This window comes from Hippopotamus amphibius, chromosome 3 (assembly GCF_030028045.1).
Source record: "Hippopotamus amphibius kiboko isolate mHipAmp2 chromosome 3, mHipAmp2.hap2, whole genome shotgun sequence".
Lineage (NCBI taxonomy): Eukaryota > Metazoa > Chordata > Mammalia > Artiodactyla > Hippopotamidae > Hippopotamus > Hippopotamus amphibius.
The window spans coordinates 62,861,618-62,887,918 of NC_080188.1; the positions used below are offsets into that span (position 1 = coordinate 62,861,618).

The 26,301-nt window shown below is 35.4% G+C and overlaps 1 protein-coding gene across 2 annotated transcripts in view; it reads left to right on the forward strand.

The window, feature by feature from the left end:
* Nucleotides 1-26,301, forward strand: part of GRID2 (glutamate ionotropic receptor delta type subunit 2) — a 1,416,273-nt gene that overhangs the window by 1,049,635 nt on the left and 340,337 nt on the right. For both annotated transcript variants that reach the window (XM_057728577.1, XM_057728578.1), the window contains one exon: nt 16,283-16,480. In XM_057728577.1, coding sequence (XP_057584560.1) covers nt 16,283-16,480 — 198 coding nt within the window. The remainder of the gene's footprint in view (nt 1-16,282; nt 16,481-26,301) is intronic.

A 26,301-nucleotide genomic window follows, 5' to 3' on the forward strand; every position in this document is an offset into this window, starting at 1 on the left:
GCACAAAAGTTATTATTTTTTTAAGAACTTTTATTGAGATACAGTTAACAGACAATAAACAGCATATATTTAGAGTGTACAATTTGGTGTCCCAATCTCCCAATTCATTTCCCCCCAACCCTCCCTGCTTTCCCCACTTGGTGTCCATGTGTTTGTTCTCTACATCTGTGTCTCTATTTCTGCCTTGCATTTCCTCCTTCATAGTTGTTAGCATTTGCCTTATGTATTGAGGTGCTCCTATACTGGGTGCATATATATTTATAATTGTTATCTCCTCTTCTTGGATTGATCCCTTGATCTTTATGTAATGTCCTTTCTTGTCTCTTGTAATATTTTTTATTTTAAAGTCTATTTTATCTGATATGAGTATTGCTACTCCAGCTTTCTTTTGATTTTCATTTGCATGGAATATCTTTTTCCATCCCCTCACTTTCCGTCTGTATGTGTCCCTAGGTCTGAAGTGGGTCTCTTGTAGACTGCATATATATGGGTCTTGTTTTTGTATCCATTCAGCCAGTCTGTGTCTTCTGGGGTGCATTTAGTCCATATACATTCAAAGTAATTGTCGATATGTATGTTCCTATTACCATTTTCTTAATTGTTTTGTTTTTGTTTTTGAAGGTCCTTTTCTTCTCTTACATTTCCCGCTTAGAGAAGTTCCTTTAGCATTTGTTGTAGGGCTGGTTTGGTGGTGCTGAATTCTCTTAGCTGTTGCTTGTCTGTAAAGCTTTTGATTTCTCCATCGAATCTGAATGAGATCCTTGCTGGATAGAGTATTCTTGGATGTAGGTTCTTCCCTTTCATCACTTTGAATATATCATGCCACTCCTTTCTGGCTTGCAGAGTTTCTGCTGAGAAATCAGCTGTTAACCTTATGGGAGTTCCCTTGTATGTTATTTGTCGTTTTTCCCTTGTTGCTTTTAATAACATTTCTCTGTCTTTAATTTTTGTCAATTTGACTACTATATGTCTTGGCGTGTTTCTCCTTGGGTTTCTCCTGCCTGGGACTCTCTGCGCTTCCTGCACTTGGGTAGCTATTTCCTTTCCCATGTTAGGGAAGTTTTCAACTATAATCTCTTCCAGTATTTTCTCAGGTCCTTCCTCTCTCTCTTCTCCTTCTGGGACCCCTATAATGTGAATGTTGGTGCGTTTAACATTGTCCCAGAGGTCTCTTAGGCTGTCTTCAGTTCTTTTCATTTTTTTTTCTTTATTCTTTTCTGCATCAGTGATGATCACCATTCTGTCTTCCAGGTCACTTATTCGCCCTTCTGCCTCCGTTAATCTGCTATTGGTTCCTTCTTGTGTATTTTTCCTTTCCATTATTGTGTTGCATATCTCTGTTTGTCTGCTCTTTAATTCTTCTAAGTCTTTGGTAAACTTTTCGATCTTTGCATCCATTCTTTTTTCAAAGTCCTGGATCATCTTCACTATCATTATTCTGAATTCTTTTTCTGTAAGGGTGCCTATCTCCTCTTCATTTAGTTGTTTTTCTGGCATTTTATCCTGTCCCTTCATCTGGTACAAAGTCCTCTGCTTTTTCATTTTCTCTATCTTTCTGTGGCTGTGGTTTTCAGTTCCACAAGACGAAATACTGCTGATACTGCTTGATACTGCTGTCTGCCCTCTTGTGGAGGAAGCAATCTAGGAGCCTCCTGTGTGCTTCCTGATGGGAGGGACTGATGGTGGGTAGGGCTGGGTGGGTGGAGCTCAGTAAAGCTTTAATCCGATTTGGTGGGCAGATTTGGTGGGCAGAGCTCAGTAAAACTTTAATCTGCTTGTCTGCCAATGGGTGGGGCTGTGTTCACACCTTGTTGGTTGTTTGGCCTGAGGCCACCTAGTGCTGGAACCCACAGGCTCTTTGGTGGAGCTAATGGCGAACTCTGGGAGGGCTCACACCAATAAGCACTTCCCAAAACCCCTGCTGCCAGTGCCCCTGCCTCCTCAGTGAGTCACAGCTGTCCCCCACCTCTGCAGGCAACCCTCCAACACCAGCAGGTAGGTCTGGTTCAGTCTCCTATGGGGTCACTGCTCCTTCCCCCTCAGTCCTGGTGAGCACATTTTTTTGTGTGCCCTCCAAGAGTGGAGTCTCTGTTTCCACAAGTCCTGTGGAGGTCCTGCAATCAAATCCCACTGGCTTTCAGAGTCTGATTCCCTGGGGATTCCTCCTCCCGTTGCTGGACTCCCAGGTTGGGAAGCCTGATGTGAGGCTCAGAACCCTCACTTTAGTGGGTGGACTTCTGCAGTATAACTGTTCTCCAGCTTGTGAGTCACCCACCCAGCATTTATGGGATTTGATTTTAGCGCGATTGCGCGCCTCCTACCATCTCATTGCGGCTTCTCCTTTGTCTCTGGATGTGGGGTGTATTTTTTGGTGAGTTCCAGTGTCTTTTTGTCAATGATTGTTCAGTAGTTAGTTGTAATTCTGGTGCTCTTGCAAGAGGGAGTAAGCGCACATCCTCCTACTCCGCCATCTTAATCCTATCAAAAGTTATTTTTGTATGTTTTATTAATTTGAATAATACTTCTACTAATCTTTTATACACATTAATTTTTGAGACACAGTATATGGACTTTGCAGCTTTAAGCTCAGACTTCTCTATATTCTGTAAATCCCCACAGATTTGTTTCTTGCTTTTAAATATCAGCACCTTTCTGCTTTCTACTCTTTATGTTTCTGCCCTCTATACAGGAGATCTTTTCTTTTAAGTTTCCCACTGTGCTTGGTAATAAAATCAAAAGAGAAAAGCATATCCTTCAGAACGCATTCAACTTACTAGAAATAGAAAACCTGTCACCTTATTCTTAAAACCTTAGATCAGGCAGGTCAGTGGCAGAAATAGTGAGTGCAGTTTTGACAAAGGGTATAGAGTGGGGTTAGCAAAATTATTATGTACCTTGTTATTTCCAGATTTTTTTTAAAGGAAAAGACTTCATTCAGCAAAAAGGCTTGGTACTGTTGGGAGGAAAACTTTTCCTCCACCTTCTTAGGTTCATATGTTTGGGGGCCTGTGAATTAACTGACAACAGGAGAAAAGTCCAGGTTTATTTACATGTGTACATGGAAGTCACTTAGTAATTTAATAATGAGTAACTTGCTGAATATCCAGAGGTAAAGGTTTATATATCAACTTAACAAAAGGGTGGGAAGTGGAATTCAGGGCTTCAGTGGGAAAGTAGAAATGGTCTATTGTTGTATTTTTGTGTGCGTACTAATGGGAACAAGTAGACTGTCTCCTCTCAGGAATTTGCAGGAAACTCCCTCCCTGGGAGCAGGTTTAATGGCAGCTGCCATCTTCAGGAGGCTCTGCTTTAGTCAGATAAGGGAAGTTCAGATAAGATTTTAAGTGTTTTCACTTTAACATAATCTTTATGAGAAAACTGTAATCCCATCATTATGCTCACTAAAGTTGAAGTGTGACTTGGAAGAAGAAGAAAGTATAAATAACTGTACTTTAGAATGGAAAAGGAGATATAGAGTAGACAGAGACAGAAAGAGATTGATTTTGATACTACTGTGTGTTAAAGACTGTAGCCCAAGTTCTTTCTCTTTTATATACCGTGTAGTTTCTGAAACTTCTACCCAGCCCTAAACACACATACATACCCAAATGCTGATGAAGGCAGACTAAGTTAACGGTTAAGAATACAGGTTTTATCTTATCGAATTACAGTTTTCTCTGGATATATGCCCAGGAGTGGGATTGCAGGATCATATGGTAGCTCTATTTTTAGTTTTTTAAGGAACCTCCATATTGTTCTCCATAGTGGCTGTGCCAGTTTACATTCCCACCAGCAATGCAGGAGGGTACCTTTTCTCCACACCCTCTCCAGCATTTATTAATTGTAGACTTTATGATGATGGCCATTCTGGCCAGAGTGAGGTGATACATCATTGTAGTTTTGATTTTCATTTCTCTAATAATTAACAATGTTGAGCACCCCCAATGTTCATTGGAGCACTAGTCACAATAGCCAAGACATGGAAGCAACCTAGGTGTCCATCAACAGATGAATTGATGAAGATGGGGTATACATGCGTGCGCGTGCGCACACACACACAATGGAATATTACTCAGCCATAAAAAAGAATGAAATAATGCCATTTGCATCAACATGGGTGGACCTAGAGATTATCATACTAAGTGAAGTAAGCCAGACAAAGACAAATATATGATTCTGCTTATATGTGGAATCTCCAACCCCAAAAGAAGGAGAAGAAAAAGGTACAAATGAACTTATTTACAAAACAGAAGGAGAAGCACAGGCATAGAAAACAAACTTATGGTTATCAAGGGGAAAGGGGGGGAGAGGGATAGATTAGGAGTTTGGGATTAACATATACACACCACTATATATAAAATAGGTAACCAGCAAGGACCTACTGCATAGCACAGGGAACTATACTCAATATCTTATAATAACCTATAACGGAAAAGAATCTTAGAATAGATACCTGTGTGTGTATATATATATATATATATAAAACTGAATCACTTTGTTGTACACCTGAAACAAATACAACATTGTAAATCAACTATACTTCAATAATAAAATAGAAAAAGAATACAGACTGTAGCATCAGACAAGACTGGATTCAAATTTCAATCTTGCTTACTAGTTTTTAAGCTCATTTACATGGTTTATCTACTCTGTCTCCAAATCTCACGTCTCTCATTTGTGACATAATAGTAACCATACCATAGTATTCCAAGAATTAAGTGAGGTGATCAATGTAAAGTGGTAAGGATGATGACAGGCACAACGTGAGGAGTAGTAGTTGTTGTTATTGCTATTTTTCATTTGCTTCCTCCATTAGCCTGAAAACAAGCTTTGGATAAAAAACATTCTTTGACCCTGAATCCTCTTTATTCTACTAATTCTTTCTAATCCAAATGTCTCAGACTTCAGTTCTGTCTTCACTTCATCATTTATTTTTATTCTCAAACCACTAGCTTCTATTGGCTTCTATTTTTTTTTTATTTTATTTGTTTATTATTTTGGGGGGGTTGTACACCAAGTTCAATCATCTATTTTTATACACATATCCCATATTCCCTCCCTCCCTCGACTCCCCCCACCCTCCCTGTCCCAGTTCTCTAAGGCATCTTCCATCCTCGAGTTGAACTCCCTTTGTTATGCAGCAACTTCCCACTGGCTATCTTTTTACAGTTGGTAATATATATATGTCTATGCTACTCTCTCACTTCATCTCAGCTTCCCCTTCACCCCCCGCACCCCCAAACCTCGAGTTCTCCAGTTCTCCAAAGAAACTGCTTTTCAAAAGGTCTTCAGGATCTCCTACCTGACAAATGAAATGGATGCTTCCAGGCCCCATCTCTCTGGAGCTCTCACCTGCATTGAAATTCACCAGCAACTTGTTCCTTCTTGAAGCTCTGTCCTTTCTTGCACCCTCAAATGATGTCTTCCCTTCATTTTCTTCCGACCTCTGTTCCTTCTGCCTCCTTCATTGGAGTTTCTTTTTCCAGAATTTCATCCCTAACTCTATACTTTACCCCTGAGTGATTTCATTTACTTTCTGGAAAATTATAAACAAATTTTTATTTCCAACTCTGGCCTCTCCCTCATGCTTCAGACTCATTTATTCAACAAGTGTTGAAATAAGTATTGCGTAGTTGATGACAAAAACTTAGAAAATGTGGGGAAAAAATTAACAAAATCATCTATATTTCTCCATCAAAAACTTACTAATATTTTAGTGTCTGTCACTTACTAGCTAAACAAAACCTAGTTACTTTATCCATAAAAATGGAGATAATTATGGTTCTAAACTCATAGGACTGCTAGGCATAAATACACAAAAAGCATCGGAAAGTGCCCACCACACAGTAAGTCCTATATGGATGTTTGCTGCTATTTTTTTTTTTTTTTTCAAATTTTAGAAGTACACACTTCTATGGACTGAATATTTGTGTCCCACCAAAATTTAGATGTTAAAGCCTAATTTCCAATGCAGTGATATTTGGAGGTGGAGCCTTGGAGTTACAGTAAGTAGGTCATGAGAGTAGAGCCCTCATGAATCAAATTAGTGCCCTTACAAGAAGAGACATGAGAAAGATGATCTCTTTGCTCTCTGCCACAGGTGACAAAGGAAATAAGCTCTCATCAGGCACTGGATCTGTCGGCACATTGATCTTGGACTTCCTAGACGTCAAAACTCTGAGAAATAAATGTTTGTTGTTTTAGCCACCCAGTCTGTGGTAACTTGTTATAGCAGCCTGAATTGACTAAGATACCCATACTCATAAATAGTTTTGTACATTTTCTTCCCATTCAGCAAATACATGAGTATATTTTTTAATTTATTTTCATATTAGGTCCTTGTTGGTTATTTATTTTAAATATAGCAGTGTGTACATGTCAATCCCAAACTCCCAATCTATCCCTCTTCCACAACCTTCCTCCGGTAATCATAAATTCATTCTCTAAGTCTGTGTGTCTGTTTCTGTTTTGTAAATAAGTTCATTTGTATCATTTTTTTTTACATTCTGCATATAAGTGATATATGATATTTGTCTTTGTCTGACTTACTTCATGTAGTATGATAACATATATAAAATACATATGAATATTTTAATGTAAATAAATATTTTAATGTAAATAAATATTCTTTATACAGCAGATGTAGCCAATAGTTTTTTTCAGCTGCTTAATGAATTATGTTTATTGCTGCCTCAAACTTCCATTAATGTTTTCAGGGTTGTATATAATTCCCAGAATGACAGTTGAAACTCAACATTTTCATGTCTCATTTACTGAAATACTGTTGGAATGCAAATGAAAGTAATGTTTTTATGTGATATTTTGAATCTCTCTATAAGACAAACAAAAACAAACCAATCCCAAGCTTTAAAATGTTGTTCTTAGTTTCTTTAAAGAAAACATTCCCGTGGGCCAATTCTGAGCAGATAACTATGTAACAGGGCATTGAGACACTGAAGTTGACAGCTGAATGTGCTGTAATCTATCATACAGATTTTTTAAAAAGCAATCCCTAATTGTTGGGCATTTAGTTTGTTTTTAAGTTCTCACTAGAGAAGTTGCAGTGCACATTCTTTTAGATCATACCTGTGCTCACTTATGATTACCTCTTTAGTTGTAAAATTACCAAAAGAAATAACACAAAAATTTGAAAGTGCTTGCTTTCCTACTTTGAATTTGTTTGCTTAAAAGGGTGTACCAATTTTAACTCACATAAGTGGTGTATAAGAAAGTCTGCTTCCTCATATGTTTGCTGATAAACAACATTCTTTCTCATCCTTGCCAATCCAATGAGCTATAAATAACTCTTCTTTCTTTTTGCATTTCTCAAAGGTGTATTCAGAGAACAAAAACAAATAATTCACTCTTAATATTTGGTATTGAACTTTGCCCTTTTAAAATTTAATCTTTAAAGATTATGATGATTTTAGTGATTGTTATTTCTTCTGATAAATATTATTTCTCTTTTAACTGATTATGTGAATCACAAATATGCAGGAAAAAAGAAAGTAGACATTTTCTTTCTATTAAATTTGAATGTGCATTAATTTTGTATTCTGTGCAGTAGGTTTTTTCAAAATGCCGTCTTTGATTCTGTATTGAATATTCTCCCTGAGGACTTTGGTCTATTGATTGAAAGTTTTAATCCCTCTAATAGAATTATGATGCGTATGCCAAATAAAAAAACATTCAGGGAGAATCTCAGAAGTCCATACACTTCTAAAGACTGAGGCCTCCACTGAGGATTTCCAGAAGTGTGGCTTAGCATTCCATCACTTCTCACTAAGTACTAACAACCCCACATCGATATGTCAATGAATCCCATCAGTTCCACCTTCAAAAAATACCCAGAATCCAATTACTTCTCATCAAATCCATTTTACTGCCTAGCTCACTGGTTTATTGCAAAGGATTCCTAATTGCTCTCCTAGCTTCTGTCCTTGCCCCTCAGTGTCTATTGTCAATAGCAACTATCCACTGTCTCGAAAACTGTTCAAAGAGCAGATCACAACCCCCTCTATTCAGGGCCCATCAGGCTACCCATCTCAGTCGAAGTTAAGAGCTAAAGTCATCACAGGGGCTTAAAGGTACTGTTTAAGCTCCACTGGACACATACCTGTTACCTCTCAGACATTTCCTGTGTGACCCTAGCTCCCTCAGATCCTGCCACACTAGTGTCCCTTCTGTCATGTCAGAGAGATTCTTGCCTGACACATTTGCACTTACTCTCTCTTCAGTCTAAAATGCTCTTTCTACAGAGGCTCTTCCTAACTGAAGGTACAGCCAGCCCTTTCTCACATGCTCTTTGTTCTCATTATTTGTCTTATTCCCCCCCCACCACAGTTCTTATCATCATCTGGCATAACACATATATTATTTATTTTGCTTGTTGTCCATCATTCCCATTAGAATATAGGTCTAGCAGGATAGAGATGTCTGTTTATTATTTGCTTTGTTAACTATTATATTCTTAGCATGTGCCTGGCATTAATCCTCTTGAATGACTAAATAAATATCTGAATTTCTGCTACTTTCCTGTAATACTGTTATTTTGGATAGATATACCACTAGCCCTAAACATTCCAAGTTTAATTTTAAATGGCTTTTCATTGTATTCTGATATTAAATTAGCTTCAGTTTACATTTATTAAAAGTTTTTATCTCCTAACATAGACGGTCTTATCATAAAGCTCTGCTGATGCTTGTTAACATTACTGTTCTTTTTTTTTTTAATTTATTTATTAATTTATTTTATTGGCTGTGTTGGGTCTTTGTTGCTGTGCGTGGGCCTTCTTTTTAGTTGCGGTGAGCCGGGGCTACTCTTCGTTGTGCTGCGCAAGCTCCTCATTGCCGTGGCTTCTCTTGTTGCGGAGCACGGGCTCTAGGCACGTGGGCTTCAGTAGTTGCAGCACATGGGCTCAATAGTTGTGGCTCATGGGTCTAAAGCGCAGACTCAGTAGTTGTGGCGCATGGACTTAGTTACTCCACGGCATGTGGTATCTTCCTGGAGCAGGGATCAAACCCGCGTCCTCTGCATTGGCAGGCGGATTCTCAACCACTGTGCCACCTAGGAAGCCCCAACATTACTGTTCTTGACAATATTTTTACAGGAATGTGACTGTATCAGCCAGAGAGTTTGTAAACATTATCATCATTTTGAAGTCAAATGTTACCAAGTTCTTTGGTTAAATATTTTTGTAGGCTTCTGACATTTGGTGAAGCCAATCACTGCTTACAGCTGTATTATGCTGGATCTCAGAACACATTCTTGATAGTTTTCCTTGACATAACTGCATTTACAAAATACTCTGTACTAGTAAACTTTTGACAATATTTATGCAATAGAATTGACTCTTGCATGTGGCTGTGCCCTTGTAAGATTCACTTGGGTGTTAATTTAGCAAAATAATGAAGACAGACCAAACAGAAAATATTATCCAGCACTCATATTCAGAAAGCAAGCCAAAAGTCTAGTATTTCTAAGTTTATATATGGTAACCCTGTGGTCTATAAAATCTTAGCCTCCTAAAATATATTTTCAAATGCATGTGAGGGAAAACCAAGGAATGAGAACCAATGTACTTAGGATTGTGATCCCCTATTGTCCTTGATAACTTTGTATTCACAGTTACAGCATCTTATGTTTCTTTCTCATTCTCACAAAAACAAAATGAACATCTTTTTTTGTTTTGCCACCCTCCATTAAGGCACCAAAGTGTAGCCATTTCATGATCTTAAAGGAATGTGTAAAATCAAACATGTTACTGTGAAAATGAATTACCTCGCATACTAATAGCTTTAACTTTATGTTCAATTTAAAGTATTTTTTCACTTAAGGAATTGCATGCAAAATAGGAATCAGAAATAATATGTAAGATATGGTTTTAGGAAGTTAGAATGACTGTTTTTATATACTTCTATCATTTATAAGTTGAATCTTATTGTCTGATAAAAATATTTAAGCAAAGGTTTTAAAAGATGAGTTTAGTGCAGTGTTTTCTAAATCTTTGTTCCTCCATAAAATCCTTCTGCAGAAGCCCTTTTAAAAATGTTTTCATTGCATATCCCTGTGACCCGTTTTTCTTCTCTCCATGCAACTTAGATATTTTTGCTTTTACACCTAGATTGTTAATTCCTCTCCTATTGTTCCTCATTTTTGTTTTTCTATCCTGGTGTTTTGATATCTTTTTAATAACAAATTCCATAACTTTTGCCTTTTTTAACTTGTAGTAGTTTCTAATATTTGTTTACAGTCTATAGAAATAACGAGGCTTTTCCAAGGAGAATGATAGTCATTAACTCTGCGTATAACACAGTGGAATGTGTCATCCCTATGCAAAATATAAGCTCACACTGTGCATGAAGACAGTTCTTGTTTGCTTCAGCCAGGAGCATGTTTTATGGGGAAAACATTTTTAAACAGGTCATTAAGAAATATTCTCATTCTCTCTTTAATGTCTTTGAGCTGTATATGTGAGTAGAATCATAAGGAATTTCCAGTGACTCATTCCTAGTTTGGGGCATCCTCGCATTCTGTGAAGTCGCACATACTGAAATCTCTAAACAGTCCTCAGTAAAGCCTTGGCAGTAGAGCTTGTCACTTGCACCTATCAAAAATGTCAGATGCTTTTTCCAAACTCCATTGCTAGCACACAATATTGCATAGTTATTAAAATATGGGAATTAACTACAAAATCTTCAAGTTGCAAAGTGTTGTAAATCAACTAAGCAGTTAACATGAGATTTTTTAAGTGACTGAATACAAATTCAGAATTATGAAGTTATTATCTAATAACCCAACAAGTGATGTGAATAAATCTTTGCTAATATGATAATTATCAGCCACCGAAACACACTTTCCTATAAGCTGGTCCGTGGATCCTCACGCTCATGCACTTACATTGATAAACTGCAGGCATTCTGTGCAAGCTTCGTGCATTCCACTTGCTGAGGACTGTGTTTAGAGAATCTGTCATCCAAATGATCAGCAAATCGAAGTCTGAAATTTGTTTTCATTTAATAGGCAGGCAGGTCTTCACCAGTTTAGACTCAGTCCTATTATTACTTTTTGAAACTAATTGCTGGGAAATGAATTTTAATGGCTGAATTTTATAATTTCTTTTTTCCTGCCTTCATCCCTATAATAGAGGACTGAAAGCCACCTGTATACACTTTTAAAATATATGTTAAATAGGCCCAGGCCATAATCTCCTGTCATCTGTATGGTTGCAAAGCACCCTTAGTCCTCACTCTGCCACAATCCATTCTACACTCTTCTCTCAAAATTACTTTCTGATTATGTGATTTCCCTTCCACAAAGCTCCAGTTCCCTGCCAAATAAAAGATAGTAACCTTAATGTGGTTTCAACACCCTCCATTACTTCTCCCACTTAACATACTTTTCTTCATTTTTGTTTATATTGCAATATAACACCCATACAGGAAAAAAGTTTAAACTGTTAATTAATAGTAAAGTAATATCCAGGTAACCACTTCCTGGAACAAAAAATAGAATGTTGTCATTACCACAAGAACCATCATGTCTTGTGCATCTTTCTGATCATACCCTCCCCAGTATCCCAGAGCCAATCACCCAGAGATAATTACTTCCTTGATTTTCTTTATAGTGTCTCCACCTGGGTGTGAATCCTTAAGTACCTAGTAATTTTACGTGTTTTTGAATGTTACAAAAGTGGAACCAAACTGTTTTCTTGGAGTATTGCTTTTTTCACTCAACATGATTCTTGTAAAGTCCATTCATGTTATTGTGTATGACTCTACTTTCTTCAATTTTAAGCTGTTTAGTATTACGTTACATCAGTGTACCACAATATATTTACTTTTCCATGTGGATGGACATTTGGATTTTTAGATTATTTCCAGATTTGGGCTGTTACAGACAATGCTGCTATAAACATTCTTGGGCTTATATTTTGGTGCCCAAAGAGTGAAATTGCTAGGACATAGCTATCCGTATCTTCATACTAGGTAAATGATTATGTAACACTCAAAACTAGGCAAAATTAACTGCGCATAAGGATTTTCAATCTCTGCTATGTATGTCAAATGTTTTTCAAAGTGGTTGTACCCATCTAAACATCCAGCAAGAGTCATGATAGCTCCTACTTCCTCAGATGCTAAGCAGTATTTGTGATTGTCATACTGCCTTTCTGTCTGCTTCTCGTCTCTTACCCCTTCGTTTTGGATTTTCTATTTGTTCCTTTGTACCCTGGATATTAGTTCTGACCTATAACCAGTCACTAATTCTCTCTTCATCTGTTTCTAATCTGCTGACAAACTTAGTCAGTTATTAACTTTGGTCATTGTCTTTTCTAATTCTTACATTTCTGTTTGGTTCTTTTTAAATTCTACAATGACAATTCCTTCAGTTTCCAATTTCCTGCTAAAAAAATTTTCCCCTTATTTCCTTAAAAATAATAAACATAATTTTTATTATAATATGCATCTGAAAATTTTAGTATCTGAGTTCTTGAAAGATCTATTTCTGTTACATATTGTTTCTGCTGGTTCTATATATGAAATATAACTCCCTTTTACATGATATCTTTGACTTTTGCTTTCAACGTTGTATTCAGCCAGTTATTTGAAGGGATACTTTAAGACCTAAAATGAAAATACTTACTTCCTAGAGGATTGTGGGTTTTTTGTTTTGTTTTTTGCTGTCAGGAATCTGGAGTCTATCAGTCTCACACCACCTTAAATTGCATTAAAATATGAAACAAATTATGGCATCTTAGATTTTGAGCCATATGCTGAAAATTTTGAGGTCCAAAGATAATATTGAAGTAAGATGAGTTATAACGATGCCTTCCTCTCTGTAACTTATTGTGTGAATTTGAGTTGAAACTTTGATTCTAATTTTTCTTATCTGTTAAAATAGTAGATAGCTTATAACCTCCCAAGTGGTGATTTTCCTTTCCTTTTTTTTTTTTTTTTTTTTTTTTTTTAACAGTTTCCTTTGTATTTCCCTGGTATTCTGTACCAGTTATGGTGTGTATTGGTTGAGTTTTGCTTTCTGTTTTTGAGTACATAGCTTTACCAATAGGTTATAGTTATTTTGAAAGTGGTATCCATGACTTTTTACCATATCTCTCACTATACTGAGTGCAGTAATGTGATTCAGTAACTGTTTAATGCATGTTAAATGGATGAGTCAATGAGTGAATAAATTTGGAAATAGATACATAGATAAACATGATTAAACCAAGCTCACTATTGCCATAGAGAAGGAACAAGTATCTTTTATATTATAGGGACCAGAGCTTTAGTCTAATTTCTGTTGCTATGTTTACCTGTCCAATATATTGGCTGATTGTCCTCATAAAACACAACTGGTCTGAGGTAGGATTTATGCATGGCGATCCCAATGTGTAATAGAGCTTAAAAGCTAAGCTTAAAAACATTGATCTAGAAGAGAAGTGATAAGATGTAATAAAAGTTTATTTAGGATGTAAAATTTAAAAAGCATGTTCATCAATAATTCATCAGGCCTCTTTAAAAAAACCCTTAATATAACCATTTTTATTCTGTAACTTTAATCATTTGTAGCTGATGTTGCTAGGAGCAGATTTTGACAACAAACTTCTGAAAGGGATCTATTTGCCTAGGGATTTACTTATAAAGTTGGAATTAAAAATCATTTCTGGGGGGAAACTCAGCATGTTAAGCAAATATAACAATTTAGCATATTAAACAATTGTTCTAAAGGTATATTCATAAAAATGGAAAAGTCACTATTTCATATGAAAGCATACATTGGGATATTATTTTTGCCACAGAGAGCAGTTAGCTCTGTATTATAATTAATTAGCCTTCTTAATTTTTTAAATGTCACCTTAAGGAGTGGTTTTCCATTTCCTGGTGATTAAATTGCTGCTGAACCTGAGAGATTTGTTAGATTTTAAAGGCCATGGATAAATAGAGAACACCTATGGTCCAAAATTATTGGTAGAGGAACCAGTCGAATAAGATTTTTCATGAAGCATCTTTCCATTGGTTTGTCAATGGATAGATGTTCAAAATATAGAAATGAATGAGATGTGTATAAGGAAATAAGTACATGCTCTCTGTTGCCAGCATGTACAACATAATATAAACAACCAATGCTCAATTAATGCTAGAATTCCCTGATCTTATTTACATGCTCTCTGACTATGATATTTATTTTGGAATTTCTTTAACCCATTCTGATTCTAATGACCTCATGACCCACTTCAGGGTATTTGTGTAATGCCATAGTCATTAGCTAGGTCTGTATTTTGTCCGAAGAACCAAATGAACAGTAGCTAATTCTGCCATATTAGCTGAAAGTTTATATTTTGAATCAAGAAGGTGTTCTGTATTTTATACATAGTATTAAAGGATTTGTTGAATTTTTACTTTTCACTCATTTGGTATCATTTAGATTAAACAAGTCAGTATTGTTAGAAATATTCATTAATTTTCAAAACCTCTCATCTATTGATATATCAATCTATCATTATTCATTAGAATCAAATATTGCTGAAACAGGAAAGAATCAAGAGTTTAACAACAACAAGAAATTGAAATTCTTTATTTTTCTTATATTCTAGAACCCTAGAGAGTCAGTCAGAGTCTTCTATGGCATTTCAAATGTCAAGGACATAGACTTCTCTATTATGTGTGATCTAAGATAGTTACCAGAGCTTCCAGCCAATATGTGTTCATTCCAGCTGGAAGAAGTAGAAAGGACAGAAGCACAGTTGCACAAAGCACCCTGCCTACATCACATGAGTCAGAATTGGTCACATGGTCTCACCTTGCCTAAAGAGGGACTGTGGGTCATCTTTATTCTCAGTAGTGCTAAAATGAAAATACACATATAATTAATGAAGAAGAGGAGAACACTACTAGGGAACAAACAGCAGTCTTCTCCTTCATCTAACTATTTACTGATTTATTTTACTCTAAGATATAGACAGTTAAACAAGTCCAATTCTTCTTTTCAGTAGTTTAGAAAACCAAGATTTTTTAAAAATTACAAATACCACAATATCGACATAGTTATACATGAGCGGCATGATCTGCTGGGTATCCAGAGTGAAATGCGATAGCTAAATAATTATTTACTTCATTTTCGTTGTTTTAAAAAAGGCATTACTGAAGCAAAATGAAGCTCTCTTGGCTCTGAACAATTTAAAAATTTATCTCATGGTAATTTTTACGGGAAAACCAAATGTTATGGTGGACAATATTCCAATAATAGATACAGTGATTTTATAAGGCAGTTACTTAGTGTCTTTGAGTAAGAGCCAAAAGCAAAGTATTATTTTACAACTCAATGAAAGCTATTTTGTGAGTCCCTAAAGAAAAATGATCCAAGGATAAAAATCCTTCAGTAGTCTGGCTTAGAAACAGGATAGATTTTAACCTGCACACAGGACTGGGTGGACATACACACTATGGATGGTTATCTGTAAATGTTACTGTGGCGGAAAGATTTCTGAACAAGTTTAGAAATTAAGAAACAGATTATCTAATTTTCTGTAGTCTGCCAGTATGTGTCAAAACAATTTAACACCAGGTTTACTAAAACCAATTTAACACCAGGTGTTCTAAAAAGTGAAAGGGGACTATTTGTTAACTGTACTAGGACAATGCAAAAAGTAAAAGAGGTGGAAACTGAAACCAATTTGCTGAATTTACTAAATTACACAAATTACCAAAAAGGTAAGTAGTAGAGAAACAGTAGTAGAGAAATTACTTTTGCACTGAAATGTGTGTTTATATCTAAGTTTCAAAATTACTTAGTAAATAACTCCCAGTAAATGTGATGTTATAAATTTTAGCTAAATTATATGTTCTTAGAATATTTTGATCTTTTCAAAAAGATTTATGTAGATTATATCTGTTAAAATGTTATTTTACATGTTTTGATATATACAAACAATAACTGCCTGAGGATAGAAACAAATTCTCCTAAATATGATTTTATTATTGATGAATCTTAGGTTGGCCCTCAGATGGCAAGAAAAATGAATTCATGGCTCCTGAAGTTTTATAATCACTTTCACCTAATTTTTGATATGGTAATAATTAAATGAGAAATGACAGAAAACTGGGTGATTAAACATTGATAAAATAATGCATTAATAACACATAAGTTATATTTCTAAGTTATTCTCTCACGGAGCAAAACCAATTTTTAGACTGTTTGTAAGCAAAACTCTTTGAAGAATTAATCTTTGCTTTAAGGGAGCATTATAGATTGACATCAAGGGTTTCTCTTATTTCCATGTAGGAAGAACCTTTTGTAATGGTCTCTGAAAATGTCCTGGGTAAGCCGAAGAAATACCAGGGCTTCTCCATTGATGTTTTGGATGCCTTATCTAATTACCTGGGTTTTAACTATGAAATTTACGTTGCACCGGATCACAAGTATGGAAGCCCACAAGAAGATGGGACATGGAATGGTTTGGTGGGAGAACTAGTGTTTAAGGTAAGCATTTATTTGTTTGTTAGTTTGTTTTTTAATCATATCTAAAGGTTGACTATAACCCTTGGAAGCTAATTTTATATAAAATAAGCGTAAGGCAAAGCATTAGGTGGCGGTGATGAATGCAAGTCTCAGTCAATACTATTTCAAGAACTTTGTGGAAAGAAAAATTGATGACCATGTAAAGCTAAATTTTAAAATATTTGCTATAATAGAAAAGTACTTAGGACAGGTGTTTACCTTTGCCAAAGTTATATTTCAAACATTTTGTCAGTATATGATACATGATGAAGTTACAATGCCTTTTCCAAACGTCATTGTGTTCTTTTAAAAATGTAATTTCAAAAAATAAATAAATAAGATCCTAATCACTTAGGAACTGATCATTTAGTTTTTGGATCTAAATAAGGTAAATCTATTCTTACTTATATTTTTCTCCTTGTTCTTGCAATTCTCAGGGAAGTGTTTAAACTTCTCTATTACTTTATCTCCATTTCCGTCAGTTTTTAATTCATTTTTTGGAAGCTCTATTACTAGCTGCATACACATTTTTAATCTTCATGTCTTCCTAATGAGTTGTTGAATAGTCATGTCTAGGTCTGTAATTTACTATTTGGTTTCTATGTATCATTTTTTCCCTCTGTACCTTCTTTTCTTGCCTTCCTTTGGGTTAATTGAATTTTTTTAGTGTTTCATTTTATTTCCCTCAGCTTTTTAGCTGTATTTATTTGTAGTTTTGTTAGTCTAGAGATAGTAATGTGCATTCTTAACTTATCACATTCTATGTAGATTAATATCACACCACATCACATTTAAAAAAGTAATAAATGTACAGCAATATAATTCCTTTTATACCTACCATATCCTTTGTGTTATTGTGGTCATATATTTATATTCATGAACTCCAGAATGAAATGTCATAGTTTTTTATTTAAACAATTAACTGACTTTCAAAGGTATAAAGAAGGGGAAAAAAGGCAGTTTCTGATATTTAACTATTTATCTACTATTTCTGTGGCTTTTTATTCCTTTCTACATATCTGAGCTTCCAGCTGGTATCATTTAGTGCAACCTGAAAAACTTACTTTAGAATGTCTTGAAGTCCAGTCCTACAAGTGGCATATATTCTCAACTTTGGTTTATCTTAAAACTTCCTTGTTTAACCTCATTTTTAATAATATTATTAGCAAATAACAAACTCTGAGTTGACAGGTTTATTCTTGCTACATACTTTTTGTCTTTGTGTTTTCAAATATTTCAAATAGTGACCCTGTTGATTTTGATTTATGTTTGAGAAGAGCACCGAGGGTCTCAGAACACAGTCACTTGTAATCAAAATATATTTTTCTTCATACTTTTTTGTTATATAAGAAGAAAATTGTAGATGAAATATTATTATTCCTAAAATCAAGGCTGGTGATTTTAAAGCAAGAGCAACTTTTTATTTCAAAAATCAAAATAAAGTTATAATTCAACAATTTTTCATTCAATAATAAATTTTTATTATCATTTTATAACAATTGATATATAACATTATATTAGTTTCAGGCATACTACGTAATGATTTGATATATGTATACATTGCAAAATGATTATTACAAGTCTAGTTAACATTCATCACCATACATAAAGTTTTTTTTAATGTTCATGACTTTAAATATGCCATTCTATTGTCTTTTGCCAAATATTGTTTGTGATGAGAAATTAGCCATCATTTATACCTTTGCTCCTTTTTTATAGTATAGAGGTGGCCATTTTTACAATTCTCTTTTCATTTTTGAACTTTCAGTGTTTAGCTATGATTTCTTTGCATTTATCTCTGTTAGGGGTTCACTGAGCTTCTGGGATATGTTTCACTAAACTTAATAAATCTTGACAATTATTTCTATGTATATGTTTTCCACCCTCTTCCCTTTCTCCTCTGAATATGAGGCTCAGAGAACATTCAAGTTAGACCTTGTTAATGTTGTCTCTAAGTCACCGAGGTCTTGTTTATTTTATAATAATATTTTACTCTCTGGCCTTTAGATTGGGTAATTTATCTTGATCTGCTTTCAGGTTATTGATTCTTTCTTTGCCATCCAATTTCTGTAAAGTTCATTCAGTAACTGTTTTATTTTTTCTAGGTAACTAGACCCCTTCTTATGCATATGTTGATTAGGAGTCAAAGCAAGGATTTAGGGAAGTTTCTATGTAGATTTTGGGGCTTATTTCTCTATGGCTCCCTCCTTTATGTGAGTCCCCTTTTGATTTCTGGGCAGTCTGGCTGCCTCAAACACCCTCTCTGACGCATTAAGCTAATAAGACTCTTAAGCTCTAGTTACCTCTTGTTGCCTAACTGAGGTGGGTCCTCAGTGAATGAGCTGTATAAAAGTGAATCTCACCCAAAGCAGTTACCATCTTTAAAGGGTTGAATACTCTTCAATTTATGCCTGCTTTCGGTCCATATGCAATCTATTCAATGTGTGTTTTTTAAAAATTTGATCCAGAACTTACAATCATTATTCTTTGTTGGGTTAACCCTATAAAAAATTATTCCATCATTGCCAGAACTGGAATTATTTCTGGAATACTAAAAAGTATTCACAAAGCTAAAGGATCGAAGCTGTTTCCAAGAAATGTGGAAGAGAAATAAGAGGTTTTGAAGACAGTGGTAGGAAAAATACTAAAGCTGTTTTTCATATCCTTTAAAACTTCACTAATGTCAATTTATTTAATAAATCCATTGCATATGGAATTTCACTTGCAAAAAGTTAATATAAATATTTTTAATAGGAAAGCAGGAATCATCAATCCTCATCCCTCTTATAAAAGCTATGACTATTTATCTTATATTCCTTTATTATAAACCCACAAAACAAGCTTTCTGTTTTTGTATTTCTGAAGCGTCCTTCCTGAACTGAACCCAAATAAGCAATTATATTAAAATAAAGAAAAGGAAGAAACATTATACAAGTTTATTCTATAGATACAGTAGGTAAAAACTCCTTAAGAGTTATCATGCTAACAAGCTTCACTTACTAAATAAAAGTTAAAAGTAACAAGCATTAGAATTATTCTGATGTTGGTGCTGTTTTTAATTTGCTTGTGTGCTTGTTCCAGTTAGTTAAATTTTTGAGACTTGCTTCATCACCTATGAAGTGAGGAGTACAAGTATGTTAGTGGAAAGATCAGTTCCAACTATAATTTTTTTAAAACATTTTAAGAATTTATTACCTAAAAACCACACACAAGCAATTGTATGCTGTTCTTCATAAACAAATTGTTGTTCATGACAAAATTTACATGTAAGAGCATATTATTATTGTATGATAACGTAAAGTTCAGCAGGGTCCTTTTACATAGCAAAAATTCAGGCTTAAAGAAGCTCACTGACAAATATATGATTTTTTTAGCTGGAAAAACTATGAAGCTATTTATTGCAACTAGATTTTATTTTCTTCAAGAAGATATTTAGGGCTTCCCTGGTGGCACAGTGGTTAAGAATCCGCCTGCAGGGGACATGGATTCAAGCCCTGTTCTGGGAAGATCCCACATGCCGCAGAGCAACTAAGCCCGTGCGCCACAGCTACTGAGCCTGCACTCTAGAGCCCATGAGCTACAACTATTGAGCCCACATGCCACAACTACTGAAGCCCGCATGCCTAGAGCCTGTGCTCTGCAACAAGAGAAGCTACCAATAAGAAGTCCATGCACTGCAATGAAGAGACTGCTCTCTGCAACTACAGAAAGTCCACACGCAGCAACGAAGACCCGATGCAGCCAATAAATGAAAAATAAAAATAAATAAATAAATTTTAAGAAAAAGAAGAATAAGAAGATATTTAGCCATTGTGACTAGGCTTTAAGAAATACTTATTAAACAGGTGAAAGAGGAGAAGCGTACATAAGAGTTTGTTCAGGCAGAGAGAGAGGAAGAAAACTGAGAGAATAATTAATGAGAACATACAGTATAGCACAGGGAACTCTTACTTAATGAACTGTGGTGACCTGAATGGGAAGGAAGTCCAAAAGGAAAGGGATATATGTATGTGTATGGCTGATTCATTTTGTTGTACAGTAGAAACTAACACAACATTGTAAAGCAGCTATACTCCATAAAAAATTAATTTAAAAAAAAGAAAACAAAACAAACTAATGGTTACCAAAGGGGAAAGGTGGGGAGGAGGGATAAATTAGGAGGTTAGGATTAACATATACACACTGCTATAAAATAGATAATCAAGGACCTCCTGTATAGCACAGGGAACTCTCCTCAATATTATGTAATAACCTCTACGGGAAAAGAATCTGAAAAAGAATGGATATATGTATATGTATAACTGAACCACTTTGCTGACCACCTGAAACTAACACAACATTGTAAATCAACTACACTCCAATATAAAATAAAAATTAAATTTAAAAAAGTGAAAGCCACAGGAAGATAACATTTTCAGAAGTAAAGGGAAATCACATTACAGAATGACTGCAATAATGTTATGCTGAGGGCACATAACATTCTCTGTAACTGTATTCTGACTATTACTAATAGAGATGTATGCTCTAATTTTCAGCAACTTAAAATGTTAATTCAAGTGTACAAATAGTAATGCAGTAAAATATAATAAAGTAATTTAGATTATCCAACAACACTCATCATATTAAAATGTTATCAGGATTATTTACCCCTGTAGAGCAAAATAACACTATTGAAATGGCATAATAATGTTATAACAAAGTTCCAGAAAAGTGAACCTATTATTGTTAGATATATTTTTACTAGTGTAGATATTTTTCATGAATCTAAGTATATTTTAAATAACAGTAATATTGCCACTGAATACCTCTATACGTGACATGAGACTTCTAAAATTAACAAGATTGTCTGCCTTCCTAAGGGGAAGCCAAAATTAAAAGAATGTTTTTTAAGAGTCTTTGTCATGCTGATTATGGAAAAACACATTAAAAACGAGTCAGAGGGAACATAGGAAGTTTCTGAGTTCATATGATTGTTCAACAGTGATTTCAAGGCTGGCACTGAGGCTTCAAGTTGGTTGATCTCATGTTGAAGAGACTTCCCACTAAAACTAGATGACAGGATTCAGTATATACATAATTCTTAGACTGGAAAATACAGTCAGAGAGAGCAAATAATTGCCTAAATGTACATATGGAGTCTATTTAATAACTAACAATGTAGCAAAGTCTCCTCCATCTCTTATCTGCCTCACCACTTTTATAATTTTCTGCAATTAATATGCTCTTAAAATTTATGAGAACAAAGATCTGGCCAAAAGATATTTCAATATGAAATAGATAAGTGAGATAATATGTACTGATCAGTACAGGAGAAAATGTTACAGATAAGTTAACATGGCTGAGAAATTATCTTCTCCTGATTTAAAAGAGCAGAAGTGAGAAGAATGCAGAGAATTTTATAATATATAAAATAACAAGTATATCAAGTTTAGGATGGAAGTACAAAAAAATGAAGAAAACAGTGACAGAAGACTATGAGTTAGACAGTTACACGTTCTATTATTTAGTTCCTTCTTTGGGTAGAATTCTTTAAAGTCAACAGCTTTCAAAGTAATGTATTCATACCTTAAGTGTACTAGAAGACTTTCCAAGGGACAAACTGATACAAGTAGCTTGATAGGAAATAAATGTCCATATTCTCAATTCTTATAAGTAATCTTTCCTAAAATGATCTACATGAAAACTTGTCCCTGGTGTTTATTATTTACCTCATACCTTATACAATCATCCATCTCCTACTTTATAAAATAAGGGGCATCTCTTTCACGGAGGCAAAATATTTTTATGACATGTAGCTCTGAGTATGAATATTCTCTGAAGCACCAAATGAAGGGACAAAGGAAATACTGGTGTTTCTACAATTCTTTTATAAGTCAGATGGTTTCATGTAAAAAAATAAAAAGCAAAAGTAAAAGAAAGAAAGCAAATTAAGTTGTCAAATGCTAGATAATTAAAAATAGGGTTTTTTGATGATAAATCACAGTGATTTTCTACATATAGCATGTAAGGATTTCAAGGAATTGAGTGACATTGCTAAATAAACAAAGAAAAACTCTTTCCTTTTTCATCTATTCACTCCTATGGACAAGATTTTTATAAAATGAAAAAATGTAGACCTCTAACTTTGATGCTAACTCCTATTTCATTAAAATTATAAACCCATAGAATATCTGAATTAATTGAAAATTAAAAGTTCCATTCATGGGCTTCCCTAATGGTGCAGTGGTTAAAAATCCACCTGCCAATGCAGGGGACATAGGTTCGATTCCTGGCCCAAGAAGATCCCACGTGCCTCAGAGCAACTAAGCCCGTGCACCACAACTACTGAGCCTGTGCTCTAGAGCCCACGAACCACAACTATTGAGCCCATGTGCCACAACTACTGAAGCCCGTGTGCCTAGAGCCTGTGCTCTGCAACAAGAGAAGCCTGTGCACCACAATGAAGCGTAGCCCCTGCTCACGGCAACTAGAGAAAGCCTGTATGCAGCAATGAAGACCCAATGCAGCCAATAAATAAATAAATTTTAAAAAACGTTCCATTCATATCATAAAAAGCTGCATTTCTAATAAAGTTTTACTTTTATGGCTAATGAATCAATATATTGTGTACTAATGTAATTATGACTCAATCCAGAAGAAATGTTTTACAGCTGAACCTTTATGGTCACAGGTTATTCAACAGAGATTTGAATTTGAATTTGAATATGTATTTTTGATACAAAAATATAATTTGGTAAGCAAGACTTTTAAGCATGCATTTATATTATATTTGGATAAAAAATTTTGTGAAGGTCAAGTGGGATGTAAATATAGTTCAAAGATAAAATGTTATAAGTGTTCCACCTATTAGAGAAAAGTGGGGGTTCAAATCACTATAATATTTAGATTCTAACGGGTCCATTTAAAAGAATGATGACAATTTTATTTTATACTGTTAATATTTACTACACAATGCACTTAACGTCAGTGTCTAGGCAGGAAACCAGAAACCAGTCTTGGCATTTCAAAGAGATTCAAGTACAGGGATTGATCAAAAAGGCATTGGGGGCTTCCCTGGTGGCGCAGTGGTTAAGAATCTGCCTGCCAATTCAGGGGACACAGGTTTGAGCCCAGGTCCGGGAAGTTCCCACATTCCATGGAGCAACTAAGCCCATGCGGCACAACTACTGAGCCTGTACTCTAGAGCCCGTGAGCCACAACTATTGAGCCAACATGCCACAGCTACTGAAGCCTGCACGGCTAGAGCCTGTGCCCTGCAACAAGAGAAGCCACTGCAATGAGAAGCCCACACACCACAAGGAAGAGTAGCTCCTGCTCTCCGCAACTAGAGAAAGCCCGTGCGCAGCAACTAAGACTCAACATAGCCAATAAATAAAAATAAATAAATAAATAAATTTTAAAAATAAAATAAAATAATGTGACATTTTAAAAAAATGGTATTATAAAAAGGCATTGAAGGAATGAAAGAGCAAAAAAGAAGCTGTAAAATACAAATACACAGTTGCTTGTGTATCTGCCAAAGAGGATATCTCACAACCAGGACTGGAATTGCCAAAAAGATGCTGCCTCTGCCCTAGCAATGAAGATTAAAACATTCATATCAAAGTTGAGATATGGTGGGTGAACTTGGCAATGAAATTAAGTGAGATGAAAGAAAAATTAAAATGTTCAAGAAAGCATAGTCATGGCTTAGCAGATAGACCTGGATAAAATTTTGGAAAAGTTAATTAGAATGTGAATATGAGGTTGCAAAGCAGATAGAATATAAGTGAAGATATGAAAAAGCTAGCAGGATAGAAAGAAGTAACCAGAGACTGAAATGTAGAAGTTCTAGTGACAAAATGTAGAAGTTGACCTTGTGGGTCCTGGTAGAATATTAGAGGAGACAAAAGGAATTGGAGTTTAAAATGCCCCCAAAATGGGCAAGTTAGGGAGAGAAAAACAGGTGAAGCACAGAGGATTTTTAGGGCCATGAAACTATTCTATATGCTACCGTGATGGTGGATACATGACATTATGCATTAGTCAAAACCCACAGAAAGAGTGAATCCTGATATAAACTATAGATTTTAGTAAATAGTAACATATCAATATTGGTTCATTTGTAATTGTTACAAGTGTTCCACACTAATGCAAGATGTCCGTAACAGGGAAAACTATACTAGGGGGCCAAGGGGGGGAGGCCAGGGAAAGGTATATGGGAAATTTATAGGCCCTAGGCTCAATTTTTCTGCAAACATAAAACTACTTTTAAAATAAAGTCTGTTTTTTAAAAATGGCCCAAAATGATTATTGTAAGGGGCATCTGTGTTGATAGTGAAGTCTGTTAGGAGAGTGGTAGGTTTTGGGGTGAAGAGGAATGTTTAGCCAGGTCTCAGAGTTTTCAGTGTATAAGAAGAAAATATTGTGAAGTCTGTCTGGAAGAGGTGATAAGACAAATTCCTCTCAGAAAGCACACATGTAATTGGCAAAACAAAAAAAAAGGATGCATATGGTCTCACCAATAAAGCACAGAAATCAGGTTCCTGAGTATCTGAGAAAACGGGCAAAATTTCATGGCCTCTAGTAAACCATAGAAGTGATAATAGTGAAGTCTCACTCTGTGGAAACTCAAAATAAGCATATATTTCTGCTCAAGTCATGCTCAGTTTCTCTCTTTTTCTATGTGTCCTGTGTCCCTCCTCATCCCCACTCTCTGTGATCCTGCACGTGGATAGTGGGCTGTTGCTATGGAAGGTCAAGACCCTTGGCTGACTGAGTTCACTTCCATGTCATACCAGCTAATGTCATCAATAGAGCCTTCTCTGGTTCCCCAGTGTCCTTTAATTTATTAGATACTGATTTTTATTTTAATCACCACAGTGGCTGTTTCAAACATTTTCCATACCTTTCAGGTCTCTATTCCTAGTCCTGCTCTCCATCATTGACACCCTTCTCATTTTTAGTTGTTAAATCTCATGGTTTACTGTAAAGACTATGCGAATCTAGTGTGAGTCCGTGTTTTCTTACTCTTCAGGCTCAACATCCTTCTGCTTCTTCTCTCATCCTTAGTGGCAATACAGAGGCTTTGGATTGAAACAGACATTAATTGTGGACACTGGGAACACAGTTATCGGCCATGTAGCCTCAGAGAGTTTTTAACCTCTTTGAATTGCAGTCTCCACATCTATGGAATTAAGTTATTGTGAAGATTAACAGAGAAAATGAATTCAGGAATGTGTTGCAGGGAAGGCACATAGACCTCATCTTATCTGCTGACTCTGATGGACAGGTGAAATCTTCTTGAGGTTCCATGTTCAAAAAAATAGTAAGTTCAACATATATTTTGAAGGTAGACTGGCAGGATTTGCTGATAGATTAGGTGGGGAAGAGTAAAGAGAAAGAGCAAGGCCAATGATATCTTCTCACGCAAGACTTTATATATGATCTTTTCAGCCACAGCAGCAGAAAGAAGCCTTCCTTTGTTCCCATTTTGTCCCCAGCTCTACTCACTACCTTACTTCCGGCCACGGTTGTCTTGCCCCTGGATTGCAGCTGAAGAGTTCTAATTTTTCTCCCTCTTTCCACTCTTAACTGCCCTCAGTACATTTTTAACACAGCAGCCGGAGTGATCTAGTCACTCCTCTGCTGAAAGCCATTTGATAGCTTTCCCGTCCTACCCAGAGTAAAAAATGTCCTTAAAATTATCTACATACTCTGCCCTGCTAACTCCCTTTGTGACCCCATCTGTCTCTCCCTCACTCATCATGATCCAAGCCCACAGACCTCCTTGCTCTCCCTCACGCTTGCTGAACTTGGTTTTT